This window comes from Aulonocara stuartgranti, assembly GCF_965226115.1.
Source record: "Aulonocara stuartgranti genome assembly, chromosome: 6".
Classification (NCBI taxonomy): domain Eukaryota; kingdom Metazoa; phylum Chordata; class Actinopteri; order Cichliformes; family Cichlidae; genus Aulonocara; species Aulonocara stuartgranti.
In genome coordinates this window covers 10,620,969-10,637,741 of record NC_138944.1, presented here as the reverse complement: position 1 = coordinate 10,637,741, position 16,773 = coordinate 10,620,969, and the positions used below count along the sequence as shown (strand labels likewise).

Here is a 16,773-nt window from a genome sequence, read left to right as displayed (position 1 = left end):
ACATAACTGAGTGAAATACAACATCAAATTTACGGTCTTATAATCGCACTGTCAGTTGTTCGGCGGCTGTTTTACTCTGAGCTGAAGCTGCGGACATGCACACCTACGGTGCATTCAGTGGTGCATGGGAAATCCCATACACACCCTACCCTTTTGGACATTAAAGAGAGATTGGGCAAAATTCCATTGTATATTGAAAGTTAGTAAAATTAAAAAATATATTTAGTTAAAGACAAAGACTTCAGTTTGCATGTCTTTAAACAGTGGTATAAGATTATCTGTTTTTTCTGCTGCAGAATCAAATAACCGTTTAACTCTAATTTTGAGCTAATTAATAATGGAATAACTGGTTCGTCTTAGTTCAGTCTTTATTAAAGTATCTGTGCAGGCCCCAAGTTGAAGACGATTTTTTTTTTAACTTGTCGTCATTAGATTCAAGCTTTGGGACTAGAACAAAATCAGACGATTAATGATGCTTTTATATTAATGCATGCTTAATGTCAACAGGATGAAACACAAAACCTCTGAGTTGTTTTTCTGCAGTGAAAGCTTTATAGGTACAATTTCCTAAATCTCCTAACTCTTTTATTGGCAGTGCTGTTCTTAACACTTCTAACTTCTAAATACTTCTTTCACCACTAGATGGCCTATGTCAGCTATTTTACAAATTACTAAAATACATTTAGAGGAAGAGACATCGAAGAAAGCGCCATCCCCTCTGTACTTATAGTTCAGCTCTGCACGTCCCTTCTCATTGCTGTAAAAGACCACAGTGTCTGCATAACATTTTCAAATCTTAAATTTCAATCAGCCAAAGCAAAGATGTGGAGCCTCCAAAACCTGCTTTTCATCATCTGCAGTAAGTATTTTAAAAGAATAAATAAATAAACATATAAAGGTCAAAGGCAGATGTAGATTAAACAGTAGATTTATCTGTTTTACTGTTAAGGAGCAGTATGCAGGACCAGTTATGAAAAGTTAGATGGCTGTCCTGGTCATCTGATTTCTTTTTACAGCTCTAACGTTGCTTCAAATAAAACACATTTTCACATTATCTTTACAGTTGCTCTGAAATGTGTGACCAGCGCAGTAGGGGTGATCCATGTGACTGGATATGTGGGGAGTGCGGTTAACGTTTCCTGCTCTTATGATGAGGGTTATGAATCTTATGAAAAGTACCTGTGTAATAATGACTGTGGTAGTGGCGATGTTCTTATTACAACATCAAACTCCTCGAAAAATAAATACAGTATCCATGATGACAAAACAGCACGAATCTTCACAACGACCATCTCTGATCTTCATTCTGTGGATGCTGGGAAATACTGGTGTGGAGTGACCATATTTGGAATAGATATCTACACTGAAATCGAGCTGAAATTAGTACCAGGTAAATAAAGACATGGACAAGTTGAGTTGTCCATTTAAAGTGATTAAAAATTATATAAAGAAAGTTAAACGTACTGCCATTACCAGCTATATCTGCTGTAAAATCAACATACTGTTTAACTGTAGTTTAACTCAATACTCATTGGTTCAGTTTAGTACAATCAATCTTAAGCTCCTATGCTGACATCTCAGTGCTTAAGCCCGATGGATAAACATGTACAGACCAGTAACAATAAGACATAAAACACTCCCGAGTAGATAAAATAATAAATGCAAACAGTAAACGCTCATATAAGTACTGCATGATGCAAAAGACATTAAATCAGTGACTAATGAGGAGATAAAATAATAAATGCAAAAAGTAAATATATTTAAACCCTCATATAAGCATGTATGTGAAGCAAGCGAAAGACCTTAAAACAATGAGTTGAATATAAAACTCTTGTTCTTTATATATAACCATTTTTTGGCTGTAACGCTTCTGGTGCTGTTTACCTTCTTGACAGACAGCTGCTGTGACACTGTGACCAAAGTTCAAAGTTATGAGGGATACTCTGAGTCTGTCAGTTGTCCGTATGAGTCTCAGTATCAGAACAGTCTAAAGTACATCTGCAGAGGAAACCGGCCCTCCACATGTCTGCAGCAGGCACTGATCACCTCTGACACCAAACAAAATGGACGAATTTACGACTGTGCGTAAATCCCCCCTAATATTGGTATGATCCGAGCTCAGACACTTAGGCTACGTTCACACTGCAGGTCTTAATGCTCAATTCCGATTTTTTGATCAAATCCGATTTTTTTGTCTGCGTGTTCACACTACAAATAAAATGCAACAGCAAACGCGCTCTAGTGTGAACGCTCAAAGCGGCCCGCATGCGCAAAAGAAGACGTCACACACAACGCGCTCTGTTTAGACCCAGAGCAAACAGTATTGTTTGATAGATGGCCCTTAATATAAAGAGTTCGGACTTTACATTTCCCAATTTTTGCTTTAAGTTATTTTGTCATTTACATAATAATGTAAATAACCTAATAATGATCCTTATTGCTGTTTTAGAGAGGAGCGGTGCTTCAAAGGATAGTTGCAGATTAGTTGCGCTAATTTGACATGGGATCTCGCCTTTTTCAAGTGCCGCTAAACATTAAATCAGGAACATGTTAATGTGATTAAACAATGAAATCATCTATAAATAGGGGGGAAAAAAACATCTTAAAAAAACGGTAATATTCCGGCAGCTGGGGCGCCAAAATACGACCGTAAAATAACAGAAAATAACTGTCCCATAAAAATACAGTTATTTTCAGTAATGAAAATAGAGTTTGTTGCGCTAATTTGACATGGGATTTGACATTCAAAATGTGAAGTCAAAGTCTATTTACGTAACTTTAATGATATTCTAGAAGAACAGAAGATTACTGTAAAATGCACAGTAAAATACCTTCATATTAGGGTTTTTTCCTATGGTCGCAGCCATACCCGCAACCTTGTTGTTGTTAGTTCACATTCATTGGCCAATGCTTAGCGTCATGTTATTTATAATAATTACAATTCCTACCTCTACATTTCTTTTTCAAAATATATCATTAGCATAGCGTGTCCGTGCAATGTTTTACATTGTGGCATGCAGAGAAATCTTAACAAAGAAGCTCACAGAAAGAGATTGAGCTTGTAATTTAACCCCTAGCTGGTAGGGGGAGCTCTTTATTAAAACGCTTGCCGGTGCTACAATATGCCTCAAGGTTCAGCAACAGCACAACAGAAGTCACTCATGGTACAGCACTCTCTCTACAAAACAACAACTGTCAGTGACGCTGCACCACGGCGTAAACATAACATTCAAGATAACAGTTAAAAGTAACGTAACCATAAACAATAAAACAAGAACATCTGAACAGCAGCACATGTCCCAAGGCCTGATGGGAGACATTTCTGGATGTATTTTTACAATCTAAATATGCATATGTAGAACAAAATATATTTAACAAACAAGTAAATTGTGTTTTATTACATTTACAGTGATGTTATGTTATTTTACATCTGACGTGTCAGATCACAGTCTACTTATGTAAATGTAATGATATTCTAGAAAAACAGTACACAACTGTAAAATACACAGTAAAATAATTTGACATTACTATTTTTTGGAACAGTGTGTACAATGACAATAAAGGGCTATTCTATTCAATCCTATGCTATTATGGAAAGCTTGTGAAATCTTCTTTAACCACTAGATGGAATGTGTAAGCCCAACTAAGAATGCTCCACCTCATCTGTGTTGATGGTCCAGCTCTACCCCTCCCTTCACATTACTATGGCGTTAAATGACACCTATTGTTGGCATGATTTTTTTTAAACCTGAGAGAATTTCCTGTCAAGGCTCTATATGGACAAACTGAAGCAAAGATGAGGAGACTTCAAAACCTGCTGTTCACCTTTTGCAGTAAGTTGTTTAAACTGGTAAATAACTAAAATATGAAGACCATATAAAGGCTGATGTAGACTAAGTAGTACACATATCTCTTCTAGTAATTTAGGAGCAGTAGGCCAAACGCTTTTTCAGTCTTGGTAATTTCGTTATACAGCACTAACATTGTTAGTATGAAACCTACCATGTTGACTTTTACATTCTTTTTCCAGTTGCTCTGAGATGTGTGACCAGTGCAGTAGGGGTGATCCATGTAACTGGATATGTGGGGAGTGCGGTTAAAGTTTCCTGCTCCTATGATCAGGGTTACGAGTCTTATGAGAAGTACCTGTGTAAGAATGACTGTGGCAGCAATGATGATGTTCTTATTACAACATCAAATCCAGTGACAAGCAAATACAGGATCCATGATGACAAAACAGCACGAATCTTCACAACGAGCATCTCTGACCTTCGTTCTGTGGATACTGGGAAATACTGGTGTGGCGTGAGCAGAACTGGAATAGATATCTACACCGAAGTCGAGCTGAAATTAGTCCAAGGTAAATAAACCTTTCCCAAAATCGAATTTTATGTTGAATTGAGGTAAAATCATATGTACAAACCCATTGTTATTGTATAGGTTCCAATGTAACGACAGACAAAAATATAACTGATAGAACATTACTTGCATTAAATGCTATAAATATGACCTGCACCTCAGTTTTAGCCATTATCAATGTTTCAGTTTAGTTCAGGTTTTTTTAAGATCCATTACATACAATTTTGTTGCAGCAAGCTAATTAAATAAAACATCATATCTGTATTGGCTGTAGCGCGTTTTCTAATGCTGTTGATCTTTTTGACAGACAGCTGCTGTAACAGTGTGAAAGAAGTTGAAAGTTATGCAGGATATTCAGTGTCCTTCAGTTGTCTGTATGAGTCCCAGTACCAGAACAGCCTGAAGTACATCTGCAGAGGAACACGGCCCTCCATGTGTCTGCAACAGGCACTAATCACCTCTTACAACAAACAAAATGGGCGATTCAGATTTGACGAAGAAAATATGTCAACACAGCTCACAACAAAGATTAGCAGTTTGACCCAAAGTGATTCAGGGCGTTACCTCTGTGGCATCCAAAGAAACTCTGACCTGCATCTTTTCTATGCTTTTGAGCTGAAAGTTAAAGGTGAGAGGTCATAGTAACATCTCATTATATCAGCTGACAGAAAACTAATACATTTTACAAACTCTGTAAAATTAATACATTTGTCTTTTTGACAGACCACTGCTGTGATACTGTGACCAATATTGAAAGTTATGAGGGATACTCTGAGTCCATCAATTGTCCTCATGAGAATCAGTACCAGAACAGCCTGAAGTACATCTGCAGAGGAAACCAGCCCTCCACATGTCTGCAGGATGCACTAATCACCTCTAACAACAGAGAAAATGGTCGCTTCAGACTTAATGATGTAAAAATGTCAAGAATATTCACAGTGACAATTAGCAGCTTGACCCAAAGTGATTCAGGGCATTACCTTTGTGGTGTTCAAACAAACTCTGACCATGATGTTTTCTCTGCTGTTGAGCTAAGAGTCAAAGGTGAGAGGTCATAGTAATATCTCATTATACCAACCAAAAGAAAACAGCTTCTTCGAGAAAAAAAAAAAAGTCTTTCTGAAAGTTTAATATTTTTGAATCGTAAATAGTTTTTCTCTTTCCATCTGACAGAGTGGTGCTGTGTCAGGTCAACTAAAATAACAGGTACTGTTGGACAGCCACTAACTCTGCAGTGCCCTTATCCTCAACAACATCAGGATAACAGGAAGTTCCTCTGTAAGGGAGACCACCGCAACAGTTGCAGAGACATGGGGACGAGTCAAAACAGATTTGCACTACAAGATGATATTTATTCCAACTCTTTCTCAGTGACGATCACAAAGATACAAGAGGATGATGCTGGGACATACTGGTGTGGGTCAGACTCACAGTGGAGAGTTGGAAACTACACCAAGATTCAGCTGTCAGTCGGTGAGATGAACACATTTTAATAAAGGAAAAATAGACAGAGCTATGAGTTACATGCTTTTTTTACACTGCTTTTAAAGCATACACTGCGGCTGGTGATTCAGTTGTTTGTAGTGTGATAGAATTATGACAACTCTGCCCTCATAGTGTTTCACACAAAGCACAGAATATATGCCAAACAGAACTAGAGGCCAGTTTTTTTTTTATCTTCTTTACTGGATGGTTTGCTACATAAATGACTAAATTAATTAATTATGTCATTAATTAATAATCTAATTTCAGTTGTGTGAATAGTTTAAGATTTTTAGGGTAGGACCCTCTGCACTAGTCATTCTACTAAAACGTGATTCTTGTGTTAAAATAAAGTTTCTAAGAGAACTAAGAGGGTTTTTTCTCCAACAGTCTTTCTGCAGCATACCAGCACTGTACCTTCTACAATAAAAACTCCTGGAAAAACTGTATCTCCTACAGTAGAAAATCTTGTAAAAACTATAACTTCTACATTGCTTTTATCCCCACAAGGGCATGTATCTAGTAAGGGTCCCCAGGCTACCTAAGCCTACCTCGGAATATGACACACAATTGTATCCAGATCCCAAAAAGTTGATTCTGTTCATTTGGATATTGCAGAGGATCAAATAATTATTTTCCACACTCTATATTTCATATTGTTTTCCAGGGGCCAGAGCAGGCAACATTGAGGGAAATGTAAACCTGCCGGCTAAGGGTAAGCATAAATACAGTAAAATCATAATATACGTCGGCAGTAATGGCACCCAGTTACGCCAATCGGAGGTCACTAAAGTCAATATTGAATCGGTGTGTAACTTTGCCAAAACAATGTTGGACTCTGTAGTTTTCTCTGGTCCCCTCCCCAATCAGACCAGGAGTGACATGTTTAGCCGCATGTTCTCCTTAAATTGCTGGCTGTCTGAGTGGTGTCCAAGAAATGATGTGGGCTTCATAGATAATTGGCAAACCTTCTGGAGGAAACCTGGTCTTGTTAGGAGAGACGGCATCCATCCCACTTCAGATGGCGCAGCTCTCATTTCTAGAAATATGGACAAATTTATTAAACCCCCCAAAATATGACTATCCAGAGTTGGGACCAGGAAGCAGAGTTGCAGTCTTACACGCCTCTCTGCAGCGTCTCTCCTCCTGCTACCCCCCCAAAAACCCATCTCCATTGAGACTGTGTCAGCTCCCAAACAGACAAAAAAGAAACTAAAAACCAGCAATAAACAACCTTAACGTAAAAAATCACAAAGAAAGAACAATACAGTATCCACATCTGAACCAAAGAGTAAAACAGTGGAATGTGGATTATTAAATATTAGGTCTCTCTCCTCCAAGTCTCTGTTCAGAAGATATCTACACTGATGTCAAGCTGAAATTAGTAAAAGGTAAACAAAGACTTAGTAAAATTCAGTTTGACACTGAGTTACAGTTAATGGGAATTCATAGAAAGTTTCTGCTTGTTCAGGATTATCTGTTTCTGTGCTGTAAAATTTAAAGCACTATATGAGCATCAAATGATGGAAAACTGTCACAAGTTTACAAATATGAAGTTGTTCAATGAGTTAAATATGAAATCCTTAAGTTATATATACAGCTGTTTAATGGGTGTAATATGTCTTCTGATGCTTTTACCCCTGTTGACAGACCACTGCTGTGACACTGTGACTAAAATTCTGAATTATCAGGGATATTCAGTATCCATTAGTTGTCTGTATGAGCCTCAGTACCAGAACAGCCATCTGCAGAGGAAACAGGCACTAATCACCTCTTATAACAAGAAAAATGGACGATTCAGACTTTATGATGATAAAAAGTTAAAAAAAAATTACATACATAAACATCACCAGCTTGAGCTAAGAGGATTCAGGGTATTACCTTTGTGGTGTTCAAAGAAACTCTGATCTGAATGTTTTCATTACATCAGTTGAATATTTGATGATTCTGAAATAACCTTTTTCTTTCATTTATACAGAGTTCTGCTGTGTCAAATCAGCTAAAATAAATGGTACTGTGGGGCATCCACTAACTTTGCAGTGTCCTTATCCTTCACAATACCGGGATAACAGGAAGTTTCTCTGTAAGGGAGACCACCGAAACAACTGCACAGATATGCTAAAGAATCAAAGCAGATTCACACTACAAGATGCTTCTTCCAGCACTTTGATTGTGATAATCTCAAAGCTGGAAGCAGCTGATGCTGGGACATACTGGTGTGGGTCAGACTCACAGTGGGGAGTTGGAAACTACACCAAGATTCAGTTGTCAGGTATGTTAAACACTTTTGTACACACTATGATAATACAATAAATGTGTTTGTAGGATATGTGTTTGTTAGAGCTCCATTATGGAAACAGAGTGTAGGTGATCATACAGTTGTCCGAGGTGTGATCAAATAAAAACTGTTAGCCCAGTGCTACCCACCCGAAAAATAAAATAATAAAATACACAAAACAATAACTGAGCCCTACTTAGTACTGCTGGTAAATCACGACTATATATATATATATGTATGTATGTATGTATACAGACAGACAGACAGACAGACAGACAGACAGACAGACAGACAGACAGATAGATAGATAGATAGATAGATAGATAGATAGATAGATAGATAGATAGATAGATAGATAGATAGATAAAATTTAAGATTTTGTATTATGTTTATTCAGATCTTTAGTTAAATTTCCAAACCTTTGACTTAGTCTTTTTAGAATTTTTGGTTAATACTCTGTCTCTGTCCATTAAAATGAATCTACAATTAAACAACTGGAGAGGAACAAATAATTATTTCCCACTTTGTTAGGGTGTCAGTTTAAGACATTTGGATTGAAAAATAGAGCAGTGAAAAGTAAAATGTCCATGATACACAGAAATCTTTTGAAAACAGCCCAGCACTCGCCTTTGGCGGATATCCTTCAGATAAGCCAAGAAAATCAATTTCCTTCCCTTGCCTGCAGTATTACTACACTACACACTACGCAGTATTAGTACACAGTGAGCCCCCTGCTGGTGATGTATTAGTGTAACACTGATTATAAGAGTAGGAATAGAGAATTATCCACAGTGTGTTTATTTCCTAACAAACTGTCAGTCACATGTTGTTAATAAATGAGTGCTCAGAGTCCTTGTTTGCATAATTAGTTCCTTTGTGTATCTGGTTTAAAAACACCTACATGGCAAAAAAAAAAAAAACAACCCTGTGTGATTGGACTTTTTATAGTTTTGGACTACTCCCTTTAAGAAAATCATGGCGATGACACCATTCACCTGTGTGCAGCTGTGTTTTTAAGCAGTTATGCTGAACTGTTAGTCAACTAATTAGTGCAGAGGTCTTATTTTGTTGTTCTGTACAATAAGTTTCTTTGACAAACTGCTTTCATTTTATGGGCTTGGTTGGCTCAATAATTGATAGTTTCTGTTTAATGATGAGTAAAGAAAGGTAGGATCAAAAGTAATGAAAACTAGAGTATTTACAGCAACAGGATTTGCAAGGTTTGGGGTTTTGTTTTAAATGTGAGATAAAAATGTTGCAGACTTCTTTTGCAGTCATTGCTTTTATCCCAACAAGGGCATGTATCAATAAGGGTCCCCAGGCTACCTAAGCCTACCTCAGAATATGACACAATTGTATCCAGATCCCAAAAGGTTGATTCTGTTCATTTGGATATTTGAGAGGATCAAATAATTATTTTCTCCACTCTACACTGTAAAAAAACAAAATCCTAAAAAAAACCAGGAATATTTCGGCAGCTGGGGCGCCAAAATAATACCAGAAAATAACAGAAAATAACTTTGAGTAATGACAATACAGTTTGTTGCCCTAATTTTACATGGGATTTTGCCTTTATCAAGTGCTTTTAAACATTAAATTAGGAACATTTTAATGTGATTAAACAATGAAATTACCTATAAACAAGGTCAATGAATGCGGCAATATGAATAATAATACTTAAATGTACAGAAATATACAGTTAACAGTTGGTTTAAATAATAATGGATTGCAGTTATATAGCACTTTTCGAGACCCTCAAAGCGCTTTACAATTCCACTATTCATTCACTCTCACATTCACACACTGGTGGAGGCAAGCTACGGTTGTAGCCACAGCTGCCCTGGGACAGACTGACAGAGGCGAGGCTGCCATATCGCGCCATCAGCCCCTCTGGCCATCACCAGTAGGTGAAGTGTCTTGCCCAAGGATGAAACGAGAGAGACTGTTGAACCGGCAACCTTCTAATTACAAGGCAAACTGCCAACTCTTGAGCCAACTCTTGAGCTACGATCGCCCTAAATAACAATGATAATAATAATCATTTGATGTAAAAAAAAGTTTATAAGAATAATTTTATATATTTTTCCATAGCATTACATTTGAATTAAACAGTTCAATCTTTCAAATAAAGGACAAATATTTGTGAAATTATGATACATTTGTGAATGTATTTTAACAATCTAAATATGCATATGTACAGACAAATACATTTACAAAACAAGAAAATTATGTTTTATTACATTTACAGTGATTTTACGTTAATTTACATTTGAAATGTAAAATCACAGTCTATTTATGTAAATTTAATCATATTCTAGAAAAACAGTACAAAACTGTAAAATACACAGTAAAATACTTTTATATTACAATTTTTTTTTACAGTGTATATTTCATATGTTACAAGTAGATTTGACCTGCTACATACTAAAGATAAGAATGAAATTCTTTCTACATAATGAGACAGGAAGGAAAGAGTGAGTGGCATGCGATAAATTTTTAGTTTATCATCTCCTGTCATTGTATTACAGTCTGTGTTAATATAACGTTGCTAAGAGCACTTATAGTTATTTTCACTTGCAGTCTTTCCACAGAGCACTCTGGGAAAAAAGAACCCAGGTAAATAAATTAAAGATATATTATATATGTATGACTGTCAATGTGTACTTCTGTGTTATGAGAACAATAGTTTTTTGTTTGTTTGTTTTTCAGCACTCTATGTGATACCCCCTGTACTGCTTTTGATATGTATCCTCGTTCTTGTTTATAAGTACAGACATTCCAGGATTAAAGGTATCTTTTATATTCATATGCACAGAGAGACCCTTACACTCAAATGTGCATGCAAATACAGCATAACCATATTTAATGCTGTGTGTTTTCAGAAGCTGTTCTCTCCCTGCGGAGAAATGCATCTAGGAAAAAGAGTTCAAAGAAGGTGATTGGTGCAGCACAAAGTGAAGTAAGAAAACTAAAGTGTAAAGTCTTAATAGAGAAGTATGTTTGTCTCACACTCAATTATGAATATTTAGGATTAAAAAAAACTGACTTTTTACTGTTTGTTGGGTTTAATATGCAAGATTAGTTTGGAATGTGGGACAACTGGAATTTAATTGGATCTCCCATTTGGATTTGTTATGTCTACATTCATTTACAGATGAGGACACAATTATTAGCCCCACCCTGTGAAACCCATAGGGTGGGGCTGTTTGTTTTTTTTAACAGAACAAGTGAATTTAACACAGCATTTCTAAACAAACTAATTTGCACACTTTCACAGAAACATTTGGGGGAAATAATACCAGAATCAATGCAGTGTTTCTGGTGTTTATAAGACGACTATAGTGGCAGCCTAACAGAAACTTTCCTGACTTCAGCCCACAGATACATGTGACCATTGAATTGCTTCTCTGTTCATTATTTTCTGTCCCTCTAGTGTCCACTGGGTGGCGTATTTTTCCACACAAGACAACAATTGTGACTATCATAGTCAGTATAATAAGCCCTATTAAAAACTGACCTTTTTCATTCAGCCATAGAACTGCTGCTATGCAAGGATGTGGTTAAAACTCTGGGTTATGTTCCAGTTTACAAACAGTTCAAAAACTTCAGCAAATCTGTTTAGATTTGAGAAAAATACTTTTAGATGTAGAAAGTTATTACAGGATTTCAAAATGTCAAGAACTGGAGTGAAATCAGTAAATTCAATGAAAGTGACACGTTTTGGAACAAGCCTGGGAGAGGTAGGAAAGAAACGATCTCAAAGACTCTGGAAAGAAAACTTTGTGATTATGCTGTAGGGATGCTCCAGTGCATCTGGAACTGGGAAACTTGTGAAAGTGGAAGGAATCGTAAAGATATAAAGATATGTGAATATTATGAAAGACAACCTCAAGCAGTTAGTAGCACATCTAGGTCTGGGTCACTACAGTGACTCAAAAGATACCTCACTCTTGGTGAAGAATGACCTCCAGAAGACCAAAGTGAACATCTCTGACTGACTTGCTGAAAGCCCTGACTTTAATTCTATTTCAAATGTGTGGGGTGAACGAAAGACCAAGGTCCATGCCAGAAGACCATCAAACCTGGAGGAACTTAAAAGATGCAACAAAGACAAATGGGCCAGGATTGCCCAGGAGATATGTGTGGGATTTGTTGAAAACTATAAAAAAAAATGACTGCAGTCTGTTGTCTAGCAAAAAGGATACACAATGGACCTAAATCAAGAAGGCTAATCGTTTTTGATGCTTATAGTTTTTGGTTTTTGTGAAATAATTTTAAATCTGTGTGCAAAGTAAATAAATTAAGCATCCAAATTAAAACTAGGCCGTTTGGAAAAGCTGTGTTAAAAGTTCCTTTTTTCATGTGTTAGAATCTGTATCTAGAATCAGTATTTTGATGGCAGTGCAGTGTATGCATATTTTTATATTTATAAAAAGAAAGTTGACTTGTGAGACTTTATCAAAGGTGTAAGCATAACAGCAGATGCCTTTGTGTCAAAGTAACTGAGGATAAAGCACAAAAAAACATGAAGGAGATTTTCCTGGCCTGGCTTTTTATAGCAGATAACCTTATAAATAATTAGCAGTAGAAAAAAAACGAACAAAAACATGAATCAACATATGAATATTATCTGATGCTGCTAAAGTGGAGCAGAGCAAAGTTATAGAGGCTTTATTAGAGCCAAGCATTTTTTAATTTTGCAGAATTTTTAAAAAGTTTACATTTCTTCAGTATTGAACACCAGGAATAAGGTTTTTTTGTCAGAAGTCATTTAAGTTAAAACTAAATAAATAAATTAAAAAAAACAGTGGCCGAGAGCACATTACGGTAGACTGGTGGGTAATAAGCAAGCAAATAATGCAAAAAAAAAAAAAAAGATTTGAGATGGGAAACTTTTCTTGAAGTACACTGAGAGAGAGAGAGAGAGTGAGAGAGAGAGAGAGTGAGAGAGAGAGAGAGAGAGAGAGAGAGAGAGAGAGAGCTGTGCATGAAGTGTGATTTTATCGTGGTGGAGACAAAGTAAGAGGGAATTCATGACGATGTTTATGTGAAGCAAAATGTGAAGCCTAGTTTGCATCTTCTTTTGCTGCTGGTTCACTCAATTTTGGTTGGAGAGAGACAAAAACCTGCAGCTTCTGAATGTAGCACAAAAAAAAAATAAAGCGCGGACCCAACGCATCGGAAACAGTGAGATGTCGGCTTTCAGCGTGTACGTGTACATGCCGTCAGGTGAGAAACCCGACATCTCACTGACTCTGATGCGTCGGCGGGTCCTTGTGTCTTTGTGCAGAATCGGTTTACCTGCTGTTTAACCTGAGATTCTGGTGTTCAGGGCAAAATAAATTTATACTTAAAAATTGTTAAAAAAAACTCAGGATTTTAATGAATCAATATCGCGTTATTCAAGCTAGAATCGATTCTAATCGAAAAAATTATAATCAAAACCCACCCCTACGTCTACACTACAACTTGACTCACTGTTAAGGTGTACAACCATAAGGAAATACTTCTACTGGCTTTAGTGTAATTGTAGAACATTTCTAAATGTGTCCACAACTCATTTCTCTGCAACATGTGTCATTCATTTGTTCTGTTTAATGTGTCTTGATTCTTTTTTAGATTTATAAAAATCAAGGTGTGGTGACCTCCAATGACCAAAGCACCAGTAACGTCTATGAAGAAGTAGATGTAGAAGTACACTACGAAAACTTGACCGCAAGTGAATAAATCTACTGCAATGAAAATTTCCATAAACCCAACAGAAGATACAGTTCAGTCCACAAATATTTGGACAGAGACAACTATTTTCTCATTTTGGTTCTTCAAATGAAACAACTCAGATGCAGCTGAAGGGACTCAAAAGTAATTGGACAAATTAAATAGGTGAAAATAAAATGTTAATTTCTAATACATGATTGAAACCCTTTGCTGGCAATTACACCCCCAAGTCTTGAACTCATGGACATCACCAGTTACTATGTTTCCTTCTTTTAAATCTTCAACAAATGAAATGCACGCCCACTTGGGTTAAGATCAGGTCACCCACTTGGCCATTCAAAAATATTCCACATCTTTGGTTTAATAAACTCCTGGGTTGCTTTGTCTGTATGTTTTGGGTCATTGTCCATCTGTACAAGTCCATCTGCCCAATCAATTTGACTGCATTTGGCCTGATTTGAGCAGACAGTATGTCTGAACACCTCAGAATTCCATTGGCTGCTTCTGTCCTGTGTCACATCATTAATAAACACTAGTGTCCCAGTGCCACTGGCAGTCATGCACGCCCAAGCACACTGCCTCTGCCGTGTTTTACAGAAGATGTGGAATGCTTTGGATCATAAGCCATTCCACGCCAGCGTAGACTTGGATATCGATACACCTACGTCCTGGAGAGTGCTGTCACTTGGTTGGCTGTTGTAAACGGGTTTCTCTTCACCATGAAATGATTCTGCGATCATCTACCAAAGTTGTCTTCCATGAACATCCAGGTCTTCTTGCGTTGCTGAGTTTACCAGTGCTTGCTTGCTTTCTTTCTTTCTTTCTTTCTTTCTTTCTTTCTTTCTTTCTTTCTTTCTTTCTTTCTTTCTTTCTTTCTTTCTCAGGATGTACCAAACTGTAGATATTATCATTTCAAACATTGAAGCAATTTCTCAGATGGGTTTTTCTGTTTTCTCAGCTTAAGGATGGCTTTTTCACCTGCATGGAGAACTCCTTTGGATGCATGTTGTTTGTTCACAGCAAAATATTCCAAATGCAAGCATGACGCATCAAATCAACTCCAGGCCCTTTATCTGCTTAATTAATAATGACATAATACAGGAAGTGCCCACACGTGCCCATGAAACAGCCTTTGAGTTGTCCAGTTACTTCTGGTCCCTTTATAAAGCGGTTGGCACATGTTAAGAAGCTGAAACTCCAAAACTCTTTATTCAATTTGACTGTGGATACCCTCAAATGAAAGCTGAGAGTCTACGCATTATGTCCATGTCCACTGTATAACTATAATTAGAATATGTTCTGGCAAAGAGGTATAAAAACAATTATAAATGGACCTAACTGGAAGTAGCACTTGCATCTGTAGTTACTAGCTTTGATTTTAATTGCTTAGTGTTCATAAAAATATCTGCTGTTTTTTTAATGTGAAAATCTAATAATGCAAAATTTCACATGATTTTTAAGTGAACAAATACAAAAGTGGAACACAATCAAATGTGTTTACATACAGTAATAAAACATTACATTTATTCAATTTTATATATTCGTTTTTGTTTGGTTTATTGTTTTGAACTATTTAAAGAAGTCCCCACTTTGCTGAAAATGTCAGTTTTAGACATTTGGAGTCAAAAATACAGCAGTGAAAGGTAAAATGTTCATGATACACAGAAACATCTACAAAACTTTCAACTTGAACATTTGACAAAACTTTCATATTGTATAAATTATCTTCCTTTACGTGCAATATTACTGGTTAGTGTTTCACAGTGAGCCCCCTGCTGGTGATGTATTTGTTTAACACTGATTATTAGAGTAGGAATAGAAGATTACCTACGATATGCATATATCCTAATGACCTGTTAGTCACAGGTTGTTAACAAATGAGTGCTTGTTTGCATAACTAGTCCCTTTGTCTATCTGCTTTCTAAACACCAAGATGGCAAAAAAAAACTCCGTGTTATTGGGCTGTTTACTAATTTGTACCACTGTGTCTTTTTCATGTTAACATCAGTCCTACATAAGAAAATCATGGTAATGACACAATGCACCTGTTCTGTTTGAGCAATGATGCTGAACTGTTTATTAATTAATATAAAGCTCTCCAGGCTTTTGGCTGTCTTATTTTGTTGTTCTGTAAAATAAGCTTCTCTGTGTAAGCTTATTGGCTCAATTAGCTCTTTCAAAACTTTTTGATATACCACATTTTTCAAATCTACTAAATGCATTTTATTTGCAAGCAGCTTAGTGTATGTTTAATAAAAATTGCAGTATATTATATAAAATTGCCTCATGATTTCTCAGGATAAGAGTCTGAGAAAATGTATTATCTGTGTTTGTTATTAATTAAAAATGTACAAAAACAACTAGCGTACTGTAAAGAAATGTGTAACATAAAAATAAAAAAGCAGCAGGTTCCTGCTTCCTTCCTTGTCATCATCAAGGGAACAGATTTTGAGGTGGATGAGTACTACAGACACCCAAGATAATAACGATGAAGGTGTTTTTAAAAAGGGCCAGAGCTGCCTTTGCCTATATCTAATGACAATTATCATTGTTACGGCCTTTGCAGGTTATCCTGTGAAACTGACCTTGTGTGGGTTTGTCCTGCTGTCTTCCTGCCTTAGTTGCCACCCTTTTGTACAGCTGACTCTAATCAGCAATTAGGAGTACTTAAGGCCAGGGAAAGGTGTGCTCTAATGCCAGAGAGCCTTGTTGGTTTTGTAGCTAGTGAGCTGTGAATGCATATGTGGTTAAGGTGACAGCTGAAACTAACAGCTGACAGTAAATATGGCCGAAAGCACAGCACCCAACCGAGTAAGGCGAGGAAACAACTTACCTGGCAGAAAATATAAGTTCTGGGAATAGCACAAACCTGTGTAACTATACTAAGCAATAAGTATCGAAAGAGAGCAGTGGCAGCAAAAACACGCCAGCGTTCA

General features: G+C 36.7%; 1 protein-coding gene across 4 annotated transcripts; it reads left to right on the top strand.

The window, feature by feature from the left end:
• Window positions 1–543: 543 nt before the first annotated feature.
• Window positions 544–16,258, top strand: LOC309708470 (polymeric immunoglobulin receptor-like). 4 transcript variants are annotated; one of them, XM_082536552.1, is made up of 12 exons: window positions 544–859; window positions 3,770–3,833; window positions 4,031–4,360; window positions 4,667–4,987; window positions 5,083–5,403; window positions 5,533–5,832; window positions 6,509–6,556; window positions 7,820–8,113; window positions 10,700–10,735; window positions 10,829–10,909; window positions 11,002–11,078; window positions 13,739–16,258. In XM_082536552.1, the coding sequence occupies exons 2-12, from the start codon at window positions 3,797–3,799 to the stop codon at window positions 13,844–13,846; spliced, it is 1,953 nt and encodes a 650-aa protein (XP_082392678.1). In that variant the 5' UTR covers window positions 544–859; window positions 3,770–3,796; the 3' UTR covers window positions 13,847–16,258. The 4 variants fall into 4 exon arrangements, with proteins under 4 accessions (XP_082392678.1, XP_082392679.1, XP_082392676.1 ...); XM_082536550.1 differs by lacking the exon at window positions 544–859 and adding an exon at window positions 1,376–1,390 and having other exon boundaries at window positions 3,625–3,833; XM_082536551.1 differs by lacking the exon at window positions 544–859 and adding an exon at window positions 3,153–3,164 and having other exon boundaries at window positions 3,625–3,833.
• The last annotated feature ends 515 nt before the right edge of the window (window positions 16,259–16,773 follow it).

Excerpts from the sequence above, each read along its gene's own strand:
- LOC309708470 (XM_082536552.1), top strand. The coding sequence starts at position 3,797 with ATGAGGAGACTTCAAAACCTGCTGTTCACCTTTTGCA. Across the intron at positions 5,833-6,508 it reads CAAGATTCAGCTGTCAGTCG|GGGCCAGAGCAGGCAACATT; the intron begins GTGAGATGAACA and ends ATTGTTTTCCAG. Across the intron at positions 10,910-11,001 it reads CAGACATTCCAGGATTAAAG|AAGCTGTTCTCTCCCTGCGG; the intron begins GTATCTTTTATA and ends GTGTGTTTTCAG.